Source organism: Andrographis paniculata, unplaced genomic scaffold, assembly GCF_009805555.1.
Source record: "Andrographis paniculata isolate CXL003 unplaced genomic scaffold, ASM980555v1 Contig66END, whole genome shotgun sequence".
Taxonomy (NCBI): Eukaryota; Viridiplantae; Streptophyta; class Magnoliopsida; order Lamiales; family Acanthaceae; genus Andrographis; species Andrographis paniculata.
Window position 1 is genome coordinate 2,917,715 of NW_026137602.1, and position 26,531 is coordinate 2,944,245.

The 26,531-nt window shown below is 29.0% G+C and overlaps 2 protein-coding genes across 2 annotated transcripts; one reads left to right on the forward strand and one right to left on the reverse strand.

The window, feature by feature from the left end:
* Positions 1-17,044: 17,044 nt before the first annotated feature.
* Positions 17,045-18,029, reverse strand: LOC127263056 (uncharacterized). Its single transcript, XM_051291991.1, has one exon. It carries the CDS (start codon positions 18,026-18,028, stop codon positions 17,144-17,146), a length of 885 nt encoding a protein of 294 aa, XP_051147948.1. The 5' UTR covers position 18,029; the 3' UTR covers positions 17,045-17,143.
* Positions 18,030-22,813: 4,784 nt separating this feature from the next.
* Positions 22,814-25,953, forward strand: LOC127262738 (uncharacterized). Its single transcript, XM_051291541.1, has 4 exons — positions 22,814-23,125; positions 23,230-23,312; positions 24,756-24,811; positions 25,614-25,953. Exons 1-4 carry the CDS (start codon positions 22,954-22,956, stop codon positions 25,690-25,692), a joined length of 390 nt encoding a protein of 129 aa, XP_051147498.1. The 5' UTR covers positions 22,814-22,953; the 3' UTR covers positions 25,693-25,953.
* The last annotated feature ends 578 nt before the right edge of the window (positions 25,954-26,531 follow it).

The following is a 26,531-nucleotide window of genomic DNA, read 5'->3' on the forward strand; positions in this document are numbered from 1 at the left end:
TAAACCTGCTCACCACACTAACCGCATAAACGAGATCCGGTCTCGTACATACTATCGCATACATAAGACTTCCAACTGCACTTGAATATGGAACCGTCTTTATGTAGCTAACCTTTTTATATGTAGCCGGTGTAGTGCTTCTATCAAGTTTAAAGTGTGCCGCCAAAAAGGTACTTACCGGTTTAGACTGATCAACAGAGAATCCCTGCAGAACTTTCTCAATATACTTTTCTTGAGAAACTCATAGCCATCCTGCTTCTCTATCGCGCCAGATCTCCATACCTAGCATTTTCTTTGCTGCACCCAAATCCTTCATCTTAAACTCACCCTTTAGTAGAGCCTTCAAATCATTAATTACATCCATGTTTTTAGATGCAATTAAAATATCATCCACATACAACAACAGATACACAAAGGAATCAGTAGAAACTTTCTTCGAGTAAACACAGTTATCAAACTGATTACGAGTATAACCATTAGACACCATGAAAGAGACAAATCTCTTGTACCATTGCCTCGGAGACTGCTTCAAGCTATACAGAGATTTCTTTAACAAGCATACCTGGTCCCTTTAGACTGTTAAATCCCTTCGGTTGAGACATGTAAATCCATTATTCTAAATTACCATGAATGAATGTTGTTTTTACATCAAGCTGCTCCAGGTCCAGATCAAAAGCACCCACCATTGCCAAAAAAATCCGAATGGTTTCGTGTTTCACCACAGGAGAAAAGACTTCATGGTAATCGATTTTTTCCTTATGTGAAAACCCTTTTGCCACCTATCTCGCATTGAACCTAGCAGGTTCAACACCAGAAATTCTCTTCTTTCTCTTAAAGACTCACTTGCATCCCACTGGCTTCACCCATTTTGGTAGTGCAACAAAATCCCAAGTCTTGTTCTTTTCAAGAAGACTGCATCTCTCAATTCATTGCCAAAACCAGGTTTCTACATTTTTACTCGCCACAGCTTCTTTATGTCTTTGGCTCATCAGAGCCAAGATCATCACCAACCGCCAGTGCATAAGCCACATAATTCATGTCACATGTATTGACACATCCTGCAAACCTACCTGGTTTCTGAATATTTCTATTTCCTTTTCTTGCTGCTATGGAATCTTCAACCCCAGTACCAGCATCATCAGCTTCCCCCTCAATCGGTTTCCCTTGAGGTTTTGACTGATCTGGTTGATCGGATTGATCAATAGTATTATCCTACTGCTCTTCTCTAACACAACTCTGTCAGGAGTCTCAAACTTCACCCTCTGGTCAGCACCACAATCTTTTATACCTTCAATACTCTCACAACCTCTACTCTGATCAAGCATCGCAGATTCATCAAATGTTACATCTCTGCTAATAAGAAATTTACCATGATTTTTACCTTTTTTACACCACAGTCGATAAACTTTTACTCCTATCGCATACCCTAGAAATATGCATTTTACCGCCCTCGGCTCCAACTTACTATCATTCACATGAGCGTATGCAAGACATCAAAATATTCTTAGATTAGAGTAATCAGAAGGTTTACCGGACCATACTTCTTGAGGAGTCTTTAAGTCAATTGCAGTTGATGGAGATCTATTAACCAAATAGCTAGCAGTGTTAACTGCTTCAGCCCAGAATTGCTTAGATAAGCCAGCAAATATGCGTATACACCTAACACGCGCCATGAGGGTTTGGTTCATTCGCTCTGCAACTCCATTTTGTTGTGGTTTGTGTCGTACAGTGCGGTGTCTCATTATACCTTCTTTCTTGCAGAAATTATCAAATGGAGCGTTGCAGAACTCCAACCCATTATCAGTTCTTAGAGTCTTGACCTGTTTACCCGTCTGTTTTTCAACCATGGTCTTCCACTCCTTGAACTTCCCAAACACCTCATCTTTAGTCTTCAGAAAGTACAATAAGACTTTTCTCGAATAATCATCTATGAAAGTGAAAAAGTAAGAACACCCGCCCTGCAATTTCACCGGAGAGGGAACCCATAGATCTGAATGAACATACTCCAGAATTTCTTTTGAAGTGTGATGACCGGTACTAAACCTCACCCTGAGTTGCTTCCCTTTTACACAAGCCTCACAGAATTGAATTTTACCTATCACATTCCCACCAAATAAACCCTGCTTGCTCAACACAGACAACCCTAGCTCATTTATGTGACCTAATCAACTGTGCCACAAATTTGTCCTGTCGCCATGTTTATCCAAGGACTGGGATACCACCGCCTTTCCCATCACTGAACTGCCCTGTAAAAAATAAATTTCATGCTGCAGTTTTCCCTTCATCATCACCAGAGCTACTTTCAGGACTTTCACCCGCTCACCTTCAATATGATATTTTAAATCATTCTTGGCTAAGGTGCCAAGAGTAATCAAATTCTTTCTGAATTCAGGAACATACCAACAGTCAAATTTCTTGACAGTACCGTCATGCAATTTTATCTGCCCTATCCCGTTCCCCTTTATGGCTAGAGCCCCATCATTACCTAACTTGACCATTTCATTCTACTTTTTAAAAGGAGTGAGTAAATCACGAGAGAATGTCATATGGTGAGAAGCACCGGTATCCATAATCCAGGAATCAGCAGTACTAGCACTACACGCTGTTAGAACTTCACCAAAGTCCCCATCATCAGAACTGTCTTGTACCACACTGCTGCCACTGTTACTAGAATCAACTTTTGTATTTCTCTTCTTATGTGGACAATCCCTTTTAACGTGCCCATTCTCATTGCAATGATAACACTTAACTTTGCTAGAGGATTTTGATTTTGAACGCGACCTCTCGTTTCCGTTACCCCTCTCTTGTGGTCTTTCCCTACCTGCAAACAGACCTAAACCAGAACCCTCTTCTAGAGAAACATTTCTTTTCAATTCTTTGGACATAAGGACATCTTTCACATCATTAACAGAAATTGTACTTCTACCATATAACATATTATCTACAAAATTCTCATATGAACCAGGTAGTGAACACAGTAAAATTAGGGCTTGATCTTCATCCTCTACTTTAACCTCAACCCCTTAAACATCAAGAATGATACGGTTAAAGGTATCAAGATAATCCTTTACCTGAGTACTTTCGGACATTTGGAGAGTATAAAGACATTTCTTCTGATATAGCATGTTCGTGATAGAGTTGTTTTGGTACTTCTCACACAGTTTATTCCATAGCCCATAAGTCGTCGTCTGATCAACAACCTCCCGTAATATCTCATTAGTAATTGACAACAAGATCGCGGAATGAGCCCTTGCCAAAATCTCCTTATTTATCTCCTCATTCGTGTCTTTATAAAACTTGTCTTCTCCCTCCAACGCAGCCGCACATCCTTATTAAACCAGAAGTGCCCTCATCTTGACCTTCCAGAGCGTGAAGTCATTAGACCCCATTAAACTTCTTCAGATCAAACTTATACGAAGACATCTTCAACCAATGAGATATGGCTTTGATACCACTTGTTATGAGAAAACGAGAAAGAAAGCAAATAAAGAATACAGAGGTTTTACGTGGTTCGGTGACGGTGTGTCAACCTACGTCAACGGGCAGGTACCAGAGATATTTTATTATAATGATTCAGAGAGTTACAATCATGTCATACGACTAGAGACCATATCTATCTATTTATAAGCACCCCAAAACATCCTAAACCCTAAGCCTATTTGTTATTAATTAGGATAAGCCCAAAAGGGACTCTGCCAATTAAAACAACCCTTTCGCTTTGGTTTCGGGTTGGGTAGACAGCTAAATCCATGTCACGTTTTAACAAATATATATTTGATTTGATTTTTTAATAGAAAAAAAAATTGATAAATAGTGAAAATTTTGAAAAATCCGCCCAAAAACACACCCTTATGGGCTGTTTGGTTCATGAATTTTTTTTTTTTGTGGGATTTGAATTTCACAGTATAATTTATATGTGATGAGATTTATTATATTTAGGATTTGGAATCCTATTTTATGTTTGGTTGGTGAAATTATGTGGGATTTATATTTCTCACATTTGATTTGGATTTTTTATACGAGAGGAATGATTTGAATTTTTTATATTATAAATGACATAATTGTCCTCCTATCAATTTTATTTATTTGGATAAATTAATCTCTAATTTATTATTAATATAAATTGAAAAGATATCAATAATTTTACAGGGATGAATTAGCATAAACTTGATACCCGACTCAGACCCGACCTATTTATTGGAAATTAAGTCCAATTATTTGAATATTGAGTCTGAATCCGGGTCATGTCTAAGGTAATATATTAATAATATATCAACTACATATATGAAAAATAATTTTTAACAATATAATTATATTAAAAATATTTTTTGAGTTTAATTTATTCATTATTTTATTATGATATTTTTTTTAATAAAATACATAAATTTTAATATGTGTTGGGTTAGGTGTGCAATTTTAAATTAAAATTTAAGAATTGTGAAAAAGAAAATTGGATTTGTCGAATCCATTCCTACCGAGTATAGTTTAGGTCAAATCCGATATAATTAGATCCAATTTGAGTCTCGAATCTAACAATATATATTCGGGGCGAATTTCAATTCTGGCTGAATCCGACTCATTATCATCCCTATAATTTTATAGTTCAAATAAAATTTATATAAATAATAATTTTAAACAATGAATTTATTAATTTATTAAAAAACTATTGTACCATTAAAAAAATTTTAATTAAATATATAATTCAAATAATAATTAATTTTAAACTTATTTAATTTTTATTTCATATAAATATATTTATAATATATAATATTATTTTTTATAAAATGATATGAAAGTAAAATTTAAAATATTAGGAATAAGATTTAAAAGTAACAATCATTAAAAAAAATATTTCATTTATAGGATTTTAGACTCATTTTTTAAATTTTATCATTTTAAATTTTATTATTATTATTATTATTTAACCAAATATGAATTTAATGAGATTTTAAAATCCAAATTCTATTAAATGTCATTAAATCTTTAAACCAAACAACCTATTGTATTTTTTGTACAGATAAATGCAAATGTATTTTTATGTACATATAAAGAAAATAGCTTCCTTTTCTTTTCTTGATATAATTATTTTTCTGTTGTTTATTTATAAATGTAGAGATGAAATATGAGAAGTTATTTATTTTATTTTATTTCATTTGATTTATTTGATTTTTGCTTTTGATTTTTTTTTATCGAAATAAGTTATTTATTTTATAACACATTACATTTAAATGACTATATAAATAAAAAAAAAAATCAAAACCAAAATAAGTAAATATATCACTAATTAAATATACAAATATTTATTATTAAACATATCTCTTATTCGATTTATCATTTCGTTTTTATCAATTATTCTTTGAATATATTATTCTCTCCAAATGGTTTAACATAAAATTTTTGTATGAATTCTCTATTTTAACAAATAGAAGAATCTATTTTAATTATCGGTTGAATTATCATTCTATTCTATGAAATTTTATTTTCTACTATTATTTTATTTTTGTAATTTTTTTTTTCACCAAACACATCATTAGTACATTTTTTTTATTATATCGTTTAATTTTTAAATTATCCTATTTAATACTCCCTCCGTTCTAGATACTGTGTCTGTTACACTGTAAAGTGTAGACACCTTATTTTAGGAGGGGTATAATTAGTAGATAATTAAGAATGTATCAGTAGAAATAATTATCCTATAATATAAATAATTATAAATTAAGATTAAGATAACTAATTAGTTTAATTAAAATTATAAAAAAAATTAAAAATTTAAAATGAGATTAAAGTGTAATCATTTTTCAAAAAAAGAAAGTGACATGGTATGTGGGACGGACAGAAATGGCAACGTGGACATGGTATCTGGGACGAAGGGAGTATTATATATTTACATTTACAAAAAAAAAAATCAAATATTTATCATATTGATAACGAGAGAAAATATTTTTATAACACATAGTTACATTATTTTAATAAAATATATACTTCTTCCGTCCCATTGAAAAATTATTATTTTTTATTTTTATCCGATTCAAAACAAGGATACCATTTTCTAATTTAGTAATTTGTACTACCTATCTAACATAATAAATACTCTTTCAACTTACATTATATTACATAAATGTCATTATTTTTATATTATACCATACTAATAGGAATATTTTTTTTTACTATAATTTAATATAATACTAATATTTAGAACTTTACATGTAAAAAATAAATGACACCGTTCCATATGGGAGCGAGGAAGTATTATATTTATTTTATATATATAACAAATTTGAATATAATATAAGCATAGATTTGTTATCTATGTATGTAGGGAGTAATTAGTAATTAGGATAAACAAGCTAATTAAATAATGACAACATATTGGTAGGTGGGTGGGGTAGGGTGGGTGGGTCGCGGCCGCCATATAATAACAGCATAGTAGCCGTAGGAAATAGCAATAAGATAGCAAGTGGTGCATTTCATTTTCCGCCACTTGGCTGATGTCTATCTGCATTAATTTATTATACTTTTTAATCTTCTTTACTTTATTAGTTTCAAGATATCCATTTTATTAGGAATATAGTATTTTATGCAATATAAATTTATAAATTATTATATTATCTTTGTTCATCGTAAATTTATTTATTTATATTTGACATTATTATTTTTAATATTAAAAAAAAATTATCATTATTTTAGTATTATAAGACTCCAATATAAATATTTTTATCATTTTAATATAATAATTAATATTCAAATATTAACATGCAAAAAAGTAAATAAATAGATTGACAGTTGACGGAAGTAGTATTATTTTATTATTTCTTATATGAATAGTATTGTTGATATTTTAAATATTTTTAGAATTATATCTTAATAAAATATATGAAATGTGAATATCATTTTGTAAATAATAAAATTCTAATACAAATAAATAAAAAACTATGTTTCTTTATTTATAATTAATTTAAAAAAAATTTATAAAAAGTAAAAAGTTTTAAATATAGATAATAATATTTGTTTATTGAGGATAGAAATATAAATAAATGAGTTTTTGAGTGAGTCCTACCGTGTAAGAAGTTAGAAATTAATTTAATTGATCTATATTTATTAAGTATGTTTAAAATAAATAAATTTATTAAAAATAAAAAATAGTCATCTTTTATAGGACGGATAAAAAATGATCATATGAGGAGGACAAAGGGAATATGTTTTTTTTAAATAATAAGTACTTTTTACATTCATTGGAAAGATAAATATTTATGATAAATTATATTCTCTCTGTTTTACATATGGTGCAATATTTGTTTTCGAGATAAGAATTTAAGTGGATAGTATTAAATATGATATTTTGAGAATTAAGTGATATGACGATAGAGAAAAATTATATATTTATTTGAGTAATGTGATGAAATAAAGTGTATTGTAATGATTAAATATATTTAATTATTTCTCATTTTTAAAAATGCTACAAAAATAAGTTTAAAATTATGTCTAACTAGCAACGATCTGAGACGAGATTTTTCCGAATGTCTGGCACATGCAGAACATCTTTCAAGGTTAGTTATTTGTCAGAGGTCATCTTTAGCACCACCTTCCTTACGCCTTGGGTTTCCAAAGTTGTGTTGTTTCTCATTTGCAGCTTTCTCTCTTCGATCTTTTTGTAGGTTGAGAAGTTTGTTTTGTCGGAGAAAACATTGCAGGTTGCTCCGGTGTCAATATACAGGCTTTCGGACTTTCCACATTATTTGTTTCGTACACAACAGCGACAAGGTCGTCACTGTTGAGGTAACGATCAGTCCGGTGGCTCGTCTCGACTTCTTCTTTTTTGGTGCCTTACCGTCTGTAACTTAGTGTCTTATTTTACCACAGTTAAAACAGTTACTTTAAAACTTGGACTATTTGGTTTTGCCCTTATCCGTTTGAGTTGGGCGTACACGTTTCTTGGAGGAATCTTCGACCAAGTTGGCTTCAACAATATCTTTGTCATTATACTTGTGTTGTTTTTTGTTGTCCTCCTCTATTCAGATTCGGACAATCAGATCTTCAAGCTCCACCTGCTTTAGCTAATGTTTCAGCCCGTGCTTGAAATTGCTCAAACTCAGAGGCAATTTCTCAATCATTACACTCGTGATGAATTTTTCTGGCCGTGGCATCTCTTCGTCGACAACAGAGTGAACAATGTGTTGAAATTTTTCTACAACCTTTTAAAGTTCACTCAAGTGAATGATTGTGGAGCTGGTACATGGGACTCATCCGTGGGTCAACCCAAGACCAGCAGTTTGGGCCGCTCCGGAAATGGCGGTTCTGGCGACTTCGGCAGAGGTTGACATTCTTGCAAAATAGTATCGAATTTTTCTATTGTTAGTTAAATGAGTATTGAGAAAAGTAAATGTACCGTGAAACCGAGTCGAAGATGAATCATCTTTTCAAAAATTAGATACGGGCTGGTAGTGTCTTCTGTGACTGGCATTCTAACCTAAAGATAAACGGTTTCCGTCTCTGATGAGGGTGACACCTCAGATCGTCGGAGTTCGGCAAGGAAAACGAAAAAAGGAACTGAGTTGGAGGTTGTCGGAAAGCTAGAAGAAATGAAAGAATGATGAAATAATGTTGTTGTTGTGTTTACAATGAAGGAGGAAGACCTTTTATATAGGCGTCTTCACTCGGCCAAAATGGTAGGGGATCAATTACGATAATAATTACGAACTTAATTACCGATGTACTTTATTCTAATTTCAAACTTTCCGTTTGAGACGATCGTAATTGATTCTAATAACAAACTTTCTGTTTGTGACGATCGTAATTTATTCCAATTTCAAATATTCCGTTTGATATTATAATAAATTCATCCAACGGATAATATTTTATCCAGATAATACTGCGAACTTAGGTCATATACCCGAGTTTAACTTATAGTTGCACAATCTAGTTTGTCTCGAGAGAAGAAAAATAGTCAAAATATTAACCAAACTCCATATACAATAAATAAATAATATTTATTTATTTTATTCAAATTAATTTAATTCACCGGCCCGTTGCATTTTCATCACTAATTAATTGATTGTGTAAATAACCAATTATCTAGTATTTTTATGTATAAAGATTTTTTTTGAACTTTCTATTTTAATTAAGTAGAATGATAATGACATAAATAACTGTAAATTCAATTTTATTTTTATCTATAACGAGTGTGCTTAATATAGTGATATATTCAATAAAAAAATATATTTAAATTTTGTTTTGGATGCTTAAAATTATATTTCAACGGATATAAATATATATATATAATTTATAAAAAGTTTGTTTGGTGGTATTATACTTTTCTTATTTTTACTATTCATCTCCTGCGTGAATTTATTTTATTTTTCTTTCAAAATATTACATTATATATTAATTTTATATATTTATTACATATAATTCTTTATATCAAATAAATATTTATATTATATTAAATAATTATTATAATTTAAAAATTTTATTAATAGCCAAAGCACGTACTTTCTTTTTTTTTTTTTGTGAGTTTGAAAAAAATTGAATTGAATTTAATATCAAAATAATATTTTATAGAAAATTTTGTAAGAGAATTTTTCTTTTTCAATAAATGTAAACTTCAAATAATAAAATTTGACAAAAGAAACACACAAATAAATAAATAAAATGCATATATACATGAATTAGTGTCACACCTAGGTCCGCAAGCTCCGCAAAGTCAGGCGTGTCGGGATTGTAGACTGACACTACGGGTCAACACTATAGATCACCCATTCTCAAATTACTTTTGAGCAAGAATGTTTAATTCTATAATTTTTTTAGTAGGGCTTCTGAAAAAAAATATGCACATTGTTGATATTAGTAGTCTATTTAGGGTGTGTTTGTTTTGGGGATTGGATTTTAAATCTACTATTCATCCAATTTTTTTTCCCCAAAAATATCACTTGTTTTTTATTTTTTATATTATACAAAAAATCAATTTTACATTCAAAACATTACATCAACGCCTATTTATATCACATCATACAACTATTCGAATTCAAATTTTTTACCATTCAAATCCCAACTCAAAATCCAAACCCCCAAATAAACACACCCTTAATTCATTTATCCTATATTTAATTTCGAATGACCTAACATCAGCTCATCAATGAGAGTTGCTTAGCACCGGCCCAACTTCAGAGATATTATAATTAGTCTATTAAAAAAAATAATAGATATAAATATATTAAAATATTTAAGATATATATATATATATATAAACGATTATAATTTTGGGAAGTATTTTCTATATAATGTTTTATAGTATACAACAGTCATGCAATTCATCCAATGGTAAATTTATTTTTATCTAATATTTTATTAAAATTATTGAAAATTCTAAAATAATTCATGACTGTAAGTCAACCCGTTGTTCTACTCTCGACAATTCCTATATGAATATTTTTAATTTAAATGAAAGAAAATACCTAACTGATTCTTTTAAACTTAAATACCTTTTTCATCACGTGCCGTATTGCTTCATTTACCAATTTAGAAAATTCCTATAATTGTTACTTCTATATAATTAATAAATATTATATTTTTTAACATGTTTTTATTGAAAAGTAAAATATTTTTATTCTGGCATGATTTCTTGATTATATAATCTGATAGTTTTATTATTATTATTATTATTATTATTATTATTATTATTATTATTATTATTATTATTATTATTTTACTATTGTTCTTAATTTTTATGATTTTACAAATTATACTTTCTCCGGATGCTAATTGTATAATACAAAGAAAACAAGTATAAAATTGACGAAAAAGATATAATAGTAAAGATAAAAGTGAAAAAATATATATATAAATTTAAAAATATATATGTGAGAATATATCAAAATAAAAATAATAATAAATATATTGGAACGAACATAGTACAAACAAAATAATATACCCGTATATGTTTGGAAGTGTTCCAAAGTAGTTTCTGATTATTTAATTTTTATTATTATTTTTTATTAAGAAATAACTACTCATTAAATATCAGTTTGGTTTATTTTAAATTTTTTAGGTTGGATTTGTTCGCCGGTTTGGATTTAATAGTAAAAATTTTGAATTTAAATAGTTGTACGATGTGATATATATAGACGCTGATGTAATTTTTTGAATGTAAAATTGATTTTTAGTATAATATAAAAATAAAAAATATGTGTTTGATTTGATATTTTTTGGAAAAAAAAATGAATGAATGAATAGTGGATTTAAAATTCAATCCCCAAACAAACACACCCTAATTTTTTTTATACATTTTTTTTCTTATATAAAAAAAAAAGTACTAGTAGAGTATTATTTTATTGCATAAAACATCTTACTTTAATTTACTATTTAAATCAAGAATCAAAATCAAACACAAATTAAGGTGTTTTCAATTTTTTTTTTTTTTTAAAAAAGAATATGATTTTCATATGTTGTTTGGCTTAATCTATAGATCCACATTTAAAAAAAAAAAAAAAAAAAAAAAAAAGGAATGATATTGTAAATTTTACAAATTGCATTTAACTAATCCAAAATAATATTAAGCAATCCAAATTTTGGCCATTTATGTTCATTTGTTTTTTTTTTTTTATCTGTATCCTAATCATATTACTAAAATAAAACAGTTTCCCAAGGGATGAGGGTGTAGGATAAATTCTGATTATAAATATATTATATTAATAAATAATTAAAAAATATATTAATATAAAACTAAAATAAATAATTAAGTTAACTAAAATTAAAAAAAATATTAATTATAAAATTTAAAATATATAATAATTTTTTTAAAAAATAAATATAATACTCTCTCGGTCTCTAATATGCTGTCATAGTTATTATACACATTAAAATTTACTAGTGGTATAACTAGTAAATAATTAATAATTTATTAGTAGAAAAATAATTATAATATAATAAAAATAATTATAAATTAAAATTAAAACAACTAATTAATATAATTAAAAAAATTTAAATTATAAATTTAAAATATAAAAATATAATTAAAAAGTGTAATACTTTTTCTAAAAATAAAATGACATAAAATATAAAATATGAAACAAGATAAAATAAAAAATATGACATTATATCTTATACGAATGAATATAAATTAAATAAAAAGAATAATAGAATAAATAAAAATAAAAATAATGAACAAATAAAATAATTAAATAAGCACGGCCGTGGACATATATCCTACATAGATTGTGGTGACGATTCATTGAATCTGGCAAGTGAAAGTAGCGTGACGTGGCAATGTATAAAGGGGCCATGCATTTGAATTTTCTAAATTTATTTTATTTAAAAAACAGCCTGTCACATTTTGGATTATCTGTAATGTGTTTTTAATTTAAATTCTGTGTCACAATGTCCTTTTTGTTGGAATTATTATTATTATTATTATTATTATTATTATTATAATAATAAAAAGGAATTGAGAGAGTCAGGTAGGTTCATGGAGGCATCATGGTGACACTGACCTGACCTGACCTGACCCAAATTTTCTTGTCAAAATCAAAATTCAAATTTGGAAGTCACTCATAACTGCTAACCAAGAACCTTCACAAATTTCTTTTATTTAACGTTACATTTCTTTTTTTAAATTAATTTTATATTTTATATTTAATTTTTTATATTGCGCAATTTTTTAGTATTCATTTGTTATTTTATCCGCCTGCCAAATTTATTCACTTTCATTTTTCATCCGTCTGTAAATTTATCTCATTACTTACTGTATTTGAAAAAGTAAAAAAAAAAAAATCAATATTTTATTATTATTCTTTATTCAACACGTATTTACAATAAGTATTACTAATTTTATTACATTCTTTTTCTCCATTCTCTTTGATTACTAATTAAATTTCCAAAAATAGCACAAATTATCTTTTTATTTTTTATATTTTTTTTAATAAAATATTTATTTTTCTTAACTATTCTGCCAAATTCAAATGAGCTAAATATTGCTACTGACACAGGGAGTAATTAAGTACTCTTTTTGTCATTTAAATTTTTATTATTATTTTTTTCATCTATTTTTTTTTTAAATTTTACAAATTAATTTTTTTTTTTAATTCGTGTCCAATCAAATAAGCACACAATTGAATGACGAATAAAATATTTGTTTTGTTACTTTTTAATGTCAACCTGTAAAATATTTCTTCCATTCCACTACAAAATATAGAGTTTGTTTGGTTTTTAATTTAAATTTGAGTTTTTATTTAAGTAATATTTTAGTGTGATATTTTACAAAATATATATATATATATATAGATACTGAATAATATTGATTTGAGTTAAATTCATGTCAATTAAATTTGAAAATTTTCAAAATCAATTTTCGGTAAGTATAAATATATAGATTTGATATGTGCATTAATCAAGATTTTTTCAAGTAAAATTTAATTTAAATTGTTGGCTAAATTTATAATTATGGGCTCTGAGTTAGTTACTCTCGTATTGGCTAAATACATTATTGATATATTTACATATTTTAAATATGTAATAAAAGTGACAAAAAAGAGTGATCGAAACACGTAAATGTCAGTGAGTAACAGATGCGTGCACTGTCCGCCCGCCCGCCAGACCGGACCAAATACGAACACAAACTTAGAAACTACACGACATATGCATGCACACGAAGACGGGTGCGGGTTCGGTGTTCGGTCATTCGGGTCTCGTATTGTGGGTCGTGGAATTTGGGGATTAGTAAATGTTTGGTTTGGCGATGCCAAATTTGTATAAAAAATTAATGTCCACTCCGAAAATAATACTCCCTTTCGTTCATTAAAATCAGTTCATTTGGTTCGGCACAAGATTAAGAAAAATTAATATTTTTATTGAAAAACTGATAAAAGTGAAAATCTAGTTCGAAGTATTTTTGAAATTTTAATTAGAAACTTATATGTTTCTTTTGACCCAAATATCTTGATTTTTACTATTTCGACTCTGAGTTCTCCGAAAAAAAATATACTTCCTCCGTCCACTACTAAATTTCTCATTTTTCATTTTAGTTTGTCCAAATCAATTTTTTTTTTTTTATAAAAAGTAACTTTCAACTAAATACCAAAATACTCATGTTTTTTACTTTTTACATTACTTTTAAAAGTTAAAATAGACATTACATTACTTTTAACACTACATATTTATAAAATACTAATTTTTTTTAATCCGCGTGGAAAAGTCAAATGGAAAGATTACTATGGGACGGATGGAGTATTTTTTTCTCTCACAAAATATTTTATTAAATATTATTTTAATACTAAATCAAACCAGATTTTTTTTTTCCAAACTAATCAAAAGAAACACACTCTGAAGAGAGATAATGTAATAAAGTTAATGATATTTGTTATAAATAAATGTTGAATTGAGGGTACTAATTAAATATTAATTTATTGATATCGCCAAAATTAGTATGGAGATAAATTTAACGGACGGACTAAAAAACAATGTAAAAATAAATTCAACGGACAGATGAAGTATATTAGGAACCCAAATTACAATCTACGAGAAAGCTTGAGTGTAAGCTCGATTCATTGGCATCTTGTCCGTATGATTATGGTAATTGCGATGAAAATTAAGATGAAAATTAAGTTGACATAATTCTAAAGATATCTACATGAAAAAAATTCAACTAAAAAAAGTAATTACTTTTCAAATAAAAAAAATATACTCTCTCCGTTCCAAAATTATGGTTTTATTTGGATCGGATACAGAATTTAAGGAATATTAATATTATATTGATAGTTGGTAAAAAGTATGAGTAAAATACATTTTGACCCTTGTGAGTGTATTAGGAAAAAAAGTAGTGGTATTTGTGTAATAATAATGAAAAAGTAAGGATAATTTTATGATGATACGAGTATTTATGGAAATAAAACTATTATTTTGAGACGAACAAAAATAGTAAATAAGACTATTGTATTGGGACGTTATAACACTTCAAAAAGAAACATAAGTATAGTTTTGAATATCAGAAGGAATATTATTATGTTTGTTTAGTTGTATCTTTTCTCCTGTTTTTTATTAGTTTATTCATAATAATTTAGGGGTTTTTTTTTTTTTTTTCATTCTAAATCAAAATCAAAATTAATATTATCTATTTGATACTATTTTTAATGTACAATTTTTTTTTTTAAAAATATATCATATTAAAATACTATTTAAATAAAAACTGAAATAAACCTTTTATTTTAAATTAATTTCAAACTACAATCAAATAAACCATAATATTTATTTTTATTTTTATTTTTATTTAATAGATATCATACTGTAAATATGTATTCAAAATATCACGTTAAATAAATATTTATATCAAATCAAATCAAAATAATTACTACAATTTAAAGTTGTTACAATTACAAAATACAACAGGTTTGTTTGTGTGTATGGTTACTTATTCGAACTGAAATTAACAATGTTGACCTTATACAATTTTTAATAAAAATATATTTTTCAACTCACAACATATTATGTCACAATATTATCTGAACAAAATTTTAAATTAAATATTTTATTTCAAATCAATCTCAAACTACAACTAAACAACTTGAAATTAAGTTTTTCATTTGATTTTTTTTTTAAATAGTATTTTGATATAATATATTGTGAGAAAAATAATATATTTTTTAAAAAATATATGAAATTAATAATATTGATTTTTATAAATGTGTTTTTGTAGTTTTTTTAAGTATAATTATTTGATGTAATTTTGCTTTAAAAAAAATGATAGTGTATTTTAATCAAGAATATTAATTTCATATATTCTAAATTGGGCCAAATTAATATAATTCTAAATTGAGCCAAATTGCAATAAGGCAAAGATATATTCAGAAAAATTGGGCCATAACCTAAGGCCAGGCTCATAGAGAAATGATATAAAAAGGGCGACAAATATTCGTTTCATTTCAAAATTTATTTTTAGTTTCATTTTTTTTTTGAATTTTCACTTTTTTTTAAAAAAAAAATAATTTATTTATCCATCATCAAAGTACATCAATTATATATATATATATATATATATTTGCTACAATTATATAGATTTAAGTAGACTAAGAAATAATAATATTTTAATATTATAGTAGGATAGTTAAAAAATAAAATATAGATATATGATATGAATTATATTAAAAGATTGATAAAAAAAATAAGTAGAATAAGAGTAATGACAATTAGATTATTATTAGTTAAAATAACAATAATAAAATTATTTATAATGTATAAATTTAATAGACCATCAAAAAAAATAAATAATTACATAATTTTGATGAACCAAAAAAATAAAAATTATGTCAACTATTTGAGCACATATTTAAAGGATGGAGTGAATTTGTCCATCAAGTCTTATATCATAAATATAATAATTATTTTATTTATCCCCTTAAATTTTACAAATATTCGAAATATGCTATAACAATTGTCATTGTTATCATTTACTCCCTTCATTCCATAACTATGTATCAATTTGCTTTTTGTAAGGGATTTTAGAAATATTAGTATTATATTGAGATGTAATAGAAATAAAATAGAAATGACTAAAATAACCTTATTAGTATTGTGTGATATAAAGGTAATGACATTTGTGTAATATATTATAAGTTGTAAGGGTATTTGTAATGTTAGGTAGATATTACCATTATTAAAAAATAAAATTGATACTTTATTATGAGACGAAGTAAAATGAAAAAATACATAGTTTGTTATGAGACGGAGGGAGTAGTATTTATACTATTGATTAAAAGAAGTGATTTTTTTAATTACTTGGGAACCTGCAGTCGCTACCTGAAAATGCGCACTGGACAAACCCTGAAGAGAGGGGCTTGAACCCATGACCTAATAGTCACAAGTCCAATCCCTACACCACCAGGTCATTCGTTACGGGACAAAAAATATGTATGGAGTGCATGTGACAGTAATCTAACTATAAATTAATTTTATTTAATTCCTTTAAAGATTTTTTTGATTTCGATCATAAAAACTTACTATGAACAATGCATATTTTTAAATAACACTAGATATATCAATTTAACTCCAATCAACAATATAACCACCCCCTAATTAAACATACTATTTAATAAAATTTTCAAAATATCCATACATGATTTTTACTTTTATCTTCCATAACAAATTTCTGCCGCCGCCGTCACTTTTCGAACGACCCTTCAGCCGCCGCCGCTGTCAAATCATCCCCAAACCCACCGCTTCTCGCATCTCTCCTCGGTTCGTTAACCGGACCCGACCCGAATCCAGACCCGGGAACCCGAGCCGGAAACTGTCGGATCACACTATAAGGACTGACCGCCAATTGAGGCTGCTGCACTGCCGGCGGAGCAGAACCCGCCGCCGGCGGAAAAGAATTGTGACGTGGCAATGCAGATACCGGCGACGGCGGAATAGATGATACTGCATTCCCGACGTTAATTCCGCCGCCGTGCGATGGAGGCAGAAACGCATGCTGCGGCGGCGGCGGCTCCGGCGCGGCGGCGCAATCGAGATGCGCGTCGAACTCGCAGGCGGTGCAGTGGTAGAGCCACTGCTTGGCCCCGATTTTCCGGCAGACGTCGCAGGCGAAGCCATTGGAGGCGGCGTACGGATTCCTGAACACCAGGTGGAGCTCGCAGGACCCGTGCTCCGGGACCCTGATCCTCAGCGGCCGGCACGCGCACGTCACGTGCAGGTCGTACTCGCACCGCCCGCAGTGGTACGACCAGCCGTCGCCGCCGCGCTTGCAGCCGTCGCAGCTGAATGCGCCGCCGGGATACGCCGCCGCCGTCAGCAGCGACAGAACGCATCCGCCGTGAGCCGCGTGGGTAATCAGCGGCGGCAGCTCGGCGCACGATTGGTGGATTGCGAAGGCACATGGCAGGCACGTGAGCATTGCGCCGCCGGATCGGAGCCGGCAGGCGGCGCAAATCGGCGGCGCCGGCTGGTGGCGGTGGATGGAGATAGGGTGGAGCTCGTGTGGGTGGGAGAAATGCATTATTGGAGAATCCGGCGGCGGCTCCGCCGTCGGACGGGCGGTGGCCATGATATTGGAAGTTGGAACTGAATTTGATGGGGGACGATCGGGAGTATATATAAAGATGGGAAATGGGTTGACTTTGTTGACATGCAAAAAAGTCTTAAGCAAAAGTCAAACTGGACAACGCGGGAATTTAATGAGGGTATTAGCATTTTTCCCATGTATCCCCGCATTAATTACTCAGCGCAATGACAGCTATTTATTCAGTTTTAATTACCGACCTGGTCGGCTTTTATGTAGAAAATATTTCTGTTACAAGGGTTTTGTTTGGTTTTGGCATAAACAAAAAAGTCTATAATCTAATCTTATGCTTTTTTTTTTTTTTTATTAATTGTTATTCAAAAATATTTTTATTTTTTATTAAAAAAATACTAGATTTTTTTATTTCCTTTTACTATAAAGCAAGAATATTTTTATTTTTACCTATTTCTTTTTAAAATCTATGTCCAATCAAATTAATATAGTTTTGTATGACGGATGGAGAACTACTATTATTGAACCTGTATATTTAGGTTTTGTTCACCTATATATATATTTGTTTGGGATTCTTATTTATGGATAAATATATTAATGATGTATTTTTTTAATATATTAAATTTTTAGATGAGACAGTCATTTGCCTATTCAATATTATCAGAGTTTTATTTGTTGTATATGCATGTACAAATTTGGTATAATTCCACTTGTACTTTAGAGGTGTGTTGGAAACTTTCGTTTTGCGGATAAGATTTTTAAAAGTTATTTATATTCACATTTTTTATAAGAAAAAAATATAATTTAAAATATCATATTCAATAATTGTTTAATAAAAGAAAAATTGCAAAGTAAACACACTTTCAATTATTAATTCTATTTAATTCATTCCAAACATTTATTTATAAATATTGTTTCTTTGTTCTACGTATTTTCTTTTCTTTTCTTTTTTTAATAATCTTATTACTATTTCTGCTATAATGTTTTTATTATTATTTCATTTTTTTAGATCAGCGTAATTTAATTTTTTTATTTAAAATATTATATAGAATATATTTAGAATTATATATATAAAAAAATATTGTTAAAAGTTGTAAGAAGTTTAAATTACTTCTATATAATTTATTTCTATTTTTTATTTTCGTTTATCCCATATAATTTTTTTAAAAAAATATAATTATACATTTTAATTATATTTTAAATTTTATAATTTTTTTAATCTTAAAAATAATTAACTTATTTAGTTATCTTAATTTTAATTTATAATTATTTTTACTATATAGTAATTATTTTTACTAATACATTTCTTCATTACTTATTAATTATACTTTATCTAAATTCTCGTATCAAATTATCTATTTTTCCATTATAGTCTGTTCCACGACAAAGTATCAATTTCCTTTTTTAATAACTGTACTATCTACCTAATATTACAAATATCCTTACAATTTATAATATATTACACAAATATCATTAATTTTATATCACATAATACTAATAAGATCATTTTAGTAATTTTTAGTTTATTTCTTCTAAATCTGAAGTAGCTATTATGGGGACCGAGAGTATTATTATTATAAAAAATAAAGTACGAAGTCGATAGAAACAAATGTCAAATGTCCAGCTGCACTCACAAATTGAGACGGTGAGTCACACTGAGTCAGCGAGTTGAACGAGTCAAAAACTAATATGAGAAGAAAGCCAAATGAGAATTAGTCAAAATTATTCAATCATCTAATTAATTTAAGATATTTTCTAATTTTAAAAAATGTTGTTGTTTAACTCTAACTGATAGTACTTTCCTCCGGCTCTGGACCGAGCCCGTACGGATTTATTTTTGGATATTCTTCAAAAGGCCTCGTACTAGTGGAGTTCATTTGAGACTTATAAAGTGTGAAATTTTCTTCACAACTTCTAATATAGGACTTGAGTTCGCACAACAATCCTCTCCTGGAACCAAGGACCAACCAATGGACCTTCCCTGCCCATCTTGTACCGTCTATCACAAAGGGACTCGCTGCCTGACCATCTCAATTGGGACCTACCAAACACCGCCAAGAGACTTTCGACACAAGGCACATCCGCATGTCACGAGGGCGAGCCCGCCACCACAACCAATGCCCAATGCCACCCAGTCTACTTCACCATCTAACCGGGCTCTGATAGCACTTGTAAATGTAATATAGGACCTAATACTCGTAGTTTACAATTACTCGAACACATACGGAACAAAAAACAATGAACCTTTTATATATTTCGAAATCGAAGGAGTTCGGACTCAGGTTATCCAACACTCCAACTGTGTAGCAACATATACACACAACCCCAACCCAAACCCTATTGACATCCACGGAAACGCACAATCAGCGCGAATATAACCTCAACCGAAAGAAATTTCAAGATTCTAAGCCTAAATCATCGCGGACAACCAAATAACACCACGAACAGTATATAAAGGCAGAATCGAGAAATCAAACCGAAGAACAACCTTAGAATAGGCTGAATCACAACCGCGGTGGACGAATCTCAAGCTTCGATGGCCAAACTCGCTGGAAAGATCAAGCATAGATCGATCGCGATGCGTCGAGGAGGTTAGGGTTTCAGAGAGTATTGCGATGTGAAGAATGAGAGAATGAATTTTTCCACACACCGCCCAGACTATTCATTCGGCCGCCTCTCTCTCCTGTTCCAATTTTATTTATTAATTCCGTCCAAAATTTTCTATATCATGAAAATTTTTTGGATTTCCTTTGAAATTAGTACAAATTCTCAGACTCGGTGATAGGAAAGGATTTGAGGCTGTCAAATTCTGAAATTGATACTATTGTTTTTTAATTTGATTTCTATTTTGTTCGAAGAAGGATTTGCCATTTGAACCAATTATTTTTGCTCAGTAATATATAATATGTTTGAATTTAAAAAAAAAAGAAAAAAAAAAGAAGAAGAACGAGAAAAAGAAGAATGGTAACGGGTGATGTGTGATAGTCGTCTGCGGCGGACGATGAAAGAGGGATGGGCTTTTCGATTTCTTTCGTCGAAGATGATGAATTGAAAATTAGATTATTATTATTGTTATTATTATTATTATTTAATTAGATTTTTTTTAATGTAGGTAAAATGATTAAAATAGTCTTCTTTCTTAATTAATATATTTTGAGATGCCTCTAGAGGGATATTTTTGTAATTTTACATACTTATATATCAATTTTTGTATAAAAATTTCAGTGTAAGCGCATGAAACGTACTTTCCATTAAGTCCTAGTGGAAAGAGGGTTTTTTGCAACGTTTTTAAAACCACAAATAGATTTTATGAAGTTTTCAAATCACGGGGGTTCTCAACAAATTCATCAAATCACACGAGGGTTTTATGTTATTTTGCCTAATAATAATAATAATAATAATTTTAAAAATTTATCAAAATCTCTGCTAACAATGAGAGATTTTATTTTATACAAAATTTTCACAAATTTCGATTAAAATACATTAAAGTCTACTGATGGTTGAATATCTCATTATTTTAAAAGACTTTTAGTATTGAATACCTCCAAATTTCAACATATTTTTATATTAAATATCTCCCGATTTTAAAAGACTTTTAAAAGTTTAAATTGAATATATCTAAAAAGTTCAACAAAATCCTACACAATTTAAATTGAATACCCCCTAAATTTCACTCCTCTCTCTTTTTTATTTTTATTTTTATTATTATATATTAATAAATCTATTATTTTATTTTATACAAATTATATTTTTATACTATAATTTATTATATTTAATACTCCGTCTCATTGAAAAATTATTATTTTTCATTTTCGTCCGTTTCAAAACAAGGTTACCATTTCCTAATTTAGTAATTGTACTACCTATTTAACATAATAAAATACTCTTTCAATTTACAATACATTACACAAATATCATTACTTTTATATTACACTATACTAATAGGGGTATTTTTGTCTTTTTTACTACAATCCAATATAATATTAATATTAAAATATTTACATGCAAAAAGCAAAAGCCACCCTTCCAACGATTGAGTAAAATATTTTTTACATAAATAATTTAAGATTTAATTAAAACAATTACTAAATATAATTTAATCAGTTTTATATGATAAATATAACGATTTTACAGAAATAATTAATTCATAATATAAAATTTAAATTTAAATTATATCATATACTATTAGGGTGTGTTTGTTTGGGGGTTTGGATATTGAGTTGGAATTTGAATAGTAAAAATTTTGAATTTGAATAGTTGTATGATGTGATATAAATAGATGTTGATGTGATGTTTTGAATGTAAAATTGATTTTTAGTATAATATAAAAAATAAAAAATAGGTGTTTGATTTAATTTTTTGGGGAAAAAAATGGGATGAATAGTGGATTGAAAATCCAATCCCCAAACAAACACACCCTTAATTATTTCATATAATTAGATTTATTTATTATATTAAAAATTAAAAAAAATGCTTTTTCTTCTATATAGAGAATTCTCTTAGGTATTTGAAAGAATAATTTATCACGATGAGATGATAATGAATTTACGATTGTAAGATCGTCTAATATAATTGATAAGGTATGTGGCCATTAGAAATTTAAGGATGTGTTTGTTTTGAATTTTTTTATTTTCTTATTTTTTTATGTGAGGTTCTAGAAGAGAATACGTAAAATAATGAATATGTTCAGTATATTAATTTTATTGGGAAGATAGAAAGAACGCTTGTACAATTTCTTTAAAACATGGGGTCGAAACGTAATAACAAAAAGTAAAGTGGATGGTTTTCAATTTGAGATTAACATGCAATGAACCGAATGACCGACTCAAAACTCAGAATATAGCGCAGGAATGTTCCATGGCCATATAGCCTCGGGAGTCGAGCAATAAACGAACTGCGCGAATCGATCGTCGGAAAATATCAATCAATCGGTGAATTTTGGGGGAGATAAAGATAAAATGGCGCTTCAATGGATGATCCTGACGTACGTGGTGGCGGCGGAGGCTGCCATTGCAATTCTCGTCACATTACCATCGCCCAAGGCAGTGAAGTCTCGCATCGTATCGCTCGTCTCGCTCATTCTCCAGCCTTCGCTCTTTATAATACCCTTCGCTGGTTTTCAGCTCCTCGGTACGAAATACGAATCATTTTCGGTTTTTTAATTTTTAATTTTGTTTTTACTGTGAATTTTGGGGATTTTGGTTGTCGCAAATTGGTTTGGTTTTTGATGGAAGATATATACTGGAAGAATGAGCATCGGTTGATGTGCACGGGGGAGGTCTGTACGGCTGCTGAGAGGGATCGCTACGAGAAAGGGGTAATTGATTTGTGCTCTGATTCCTGTTCTTGTTATTGATTTGGTTTTTCTGAGCATATCTTGTGACTTTAGATCGGTGATTTTGGGAGGAACATTGTGGAAGCAATTCTGTTTATGAACTTGAAAATTGTTTTGTGTTCAAACTTGAGAAAGAACAACTGTTGGTTGGTTTGTCCAGGAAAATGAAATTGAGCTAAATATATATATATATATATATAAACGTTTCCTGCTTATGTTGATTTTAATTTTTCTGATTTCTTTGGTGGAATTCCTCGCTTCACCATTTTCAAGCACGAATTGTTGATTCCATAGTTGTCAATACCATGCTAATAGCTACCACCAACATAGTGACTTTTCAATTGAATTATATATTATAATTTTTATTATAAGTAGAGGCTCAAATAATTAAATTTTACAATATCATATTATATTCGTCATTAGGTAAATGTAAATTTCATACTATTATATTAAAGTATACTATAGCTACTTCTAGCTATAGAAAGTAAAAACATATTGTGCAATCCGACGAACATATAATGGAACAAATGAAGGTAAACGATATTCAAACACAGAGTAGTAGTGAGATGGTACAAATAAGGAAGAAAATTATTTTTTGGATTTTGAACTTGATTAACTTTGATTATCTATCTATCAAAGTAGTTTTGATCTAATTATTTTTGTTTATAACTATCTATAAACTATGATCAATTATCTTTTGAATTTTATTTGTTTGAATGGCAATTATGAAATTAATCTATAAGAAAAATATAGAATTCTTTTATGCACTTTTATGGTAAAGTTGTATATATAATAATTTTATACGTATATTCTTAAAATTTTAAATTCGGCCATCCTGCTATCAGCTATACTGCTATAGCATTTTAGAGGTTCTCCGCTATTTAATGCTATTTGATATTGACAACTATGGTCGATTCATGGAGATTGCTTGCTTAACTTCGTTCATGAATATATGTTGTGTCCATTCCTTGTGTGCTGAAGATTAGAGATTGATAGCAACAAAATGGTACTTTGGTTTATACTTAAAAATTATCGAAATGGATTTGGAAACTGATAGAGGACGCAGTTTATATATTTGCATAACCATGCAAATATTCGAAGTATTTTACTTCTAAAATGATATGTTCTCTTTTATTGATTCAACCTAGCATATATGGTAATAGTCAGAATTCAGGACAATGTTCAAACATCTTTCACATAGCTCTTGCATTTTTATCGATTTATTTTAGTAGTTATTAAATTTTATGTGAGATCTACACATTATGTGCCTTGTCAATATAATTCGTCAGCTGTTTATTTATAAAAACAAATTGCTTCCCCAGATTTTTTCCGTGGGAAACAGTAGATCTTTATACTGTATTGGCTTTTGTGTAAGGCTATAAGCGCAAACGGTGTTCTTAACCTCTGCTTTATATGTCGATACAGATATACAAATCTCAGAGGAATGCGGCACTATGCGTTGCTTCTTGCCTCCTATATTGGTAAATGACACACACATTCTTGCGTAGTATCTTTCAGAAAACTATTAATGCCCACTTTTTAAATATTCCGTTGCTTCAAACATAGCTGTCCGTAGCACACTAATAGTGGTGTAGCGGCTGCTTTGCGAAGCCAGTTTTATGCAATAGCTGCATAACAACTTTTTAACGGTGCATAGCATAGCGCTTGTAAATATATAATGATATTATAATCTTTATTATTATAAGTAGATTTAATATTGTGTTATTATGGACAAATGTAGCTTTTATACTATTATATTATATTCCTTCCGTCCCACCTACAGTGTACACATTGCCATTTCTGTCTAATGTCACTTTTTTTTTTTCAAAAAAATGATTACACACCTTAATTTTATTTTAAATTTTCTTACTTTTAATTAGATTAATTAATTATTTTAATCTTAATTTATAATTATTTATATTATAGGAGAATTATTTTTACTAATGCATTCATAATTATTTACTAATTATACTCATCCTAAATTCTCGTGTCTATAGTAATTCGGACATGATAAATGGGATGGAGGGACTAGTATACTATAGATACTTCTAGCTCTAGAAAAGAAAAGAACATTGTGCAATGTAATGAACATACAATGAGAAAAATGAATAAAAGTGAAGAAGATGATAAAAAGTGTATAAATATTCATACAAGAGTGGCAATGAAGATATAAAATAAGGAAGAAAATTATTTATTAGATTTTTAAAACTGTATAACTTTGATTATCTATCTATCAAAGTAGTGTGATCTAACTGACAACTATGGCTTCAAAACCCGGTCCAGGTGCATCTATCGTGTTTGCAAGTATAATAGAGAGATCCACCGCTTGGAGGAGATGGAGAAGAGGTTCAAGGATGAGTAATAGCTTTCCTTATCCAGTTGTTTTTTTTTTTTTTTTGGGAAAACAATAGACAGAGGATTTCAATTAGCTCTATGAAAAGTGATTGAGTTGAGGCATGTTTAATGGTGCTTTTGTTGTTCTGCGCTGTAACTTTGGTTCCTCTAGTTCCAAGAAATAAACGTAGTCGATGGATAATACTGTCGTACCATAACCTGCAATCTTTGTATTTCAAATACCGGAAGTCCGATTGATATATCTTAGAATAAATTACCATTCTCCTCAGTGTTTGTGTTCTTTGAAGTGCCCTCAGGATGTGACTTCAATACAACAGGTGTTGATTTGCCCCGGTTAATACATAATACAATATATGTGTTATATAAAAACATGTGTTGTGCGATTTATATTTGTTTGTATATTGTATGGATACACTTATTGTGCTTAAATAAATAGTGGCATGTGCTGTATGGAATTATATCATCTGTTTTCAGGTTATGTATTGTATTTATATTATATTAACATAATTCACATGCTGCCTGTCAGCACTGCACAATAACAGCTGCTGGTAATAGTTATATATGTTGTTAGTTGCTGCAGTTCTTCTATATTGATTAAATTTTTTCCTAAGAACATGTTTAAAGTTAGATTTAATTTATCCTGGGCCAATGCATAGAAGTTATATACATTCTTAGTTGTTGTAGTTCTTCTATATTAATTAAATTTTTTCCTAGGAACATGTTTAAAGTTAGTTGTAATTTATGCCGGGGTGACACATAAAAGTTATATACGTTCTTAGTTGTTGCAGTTCTTCTATGTTGATTAAATTTTTTCCTAAACATGTTCAAAGTTAGATGTAATTTATG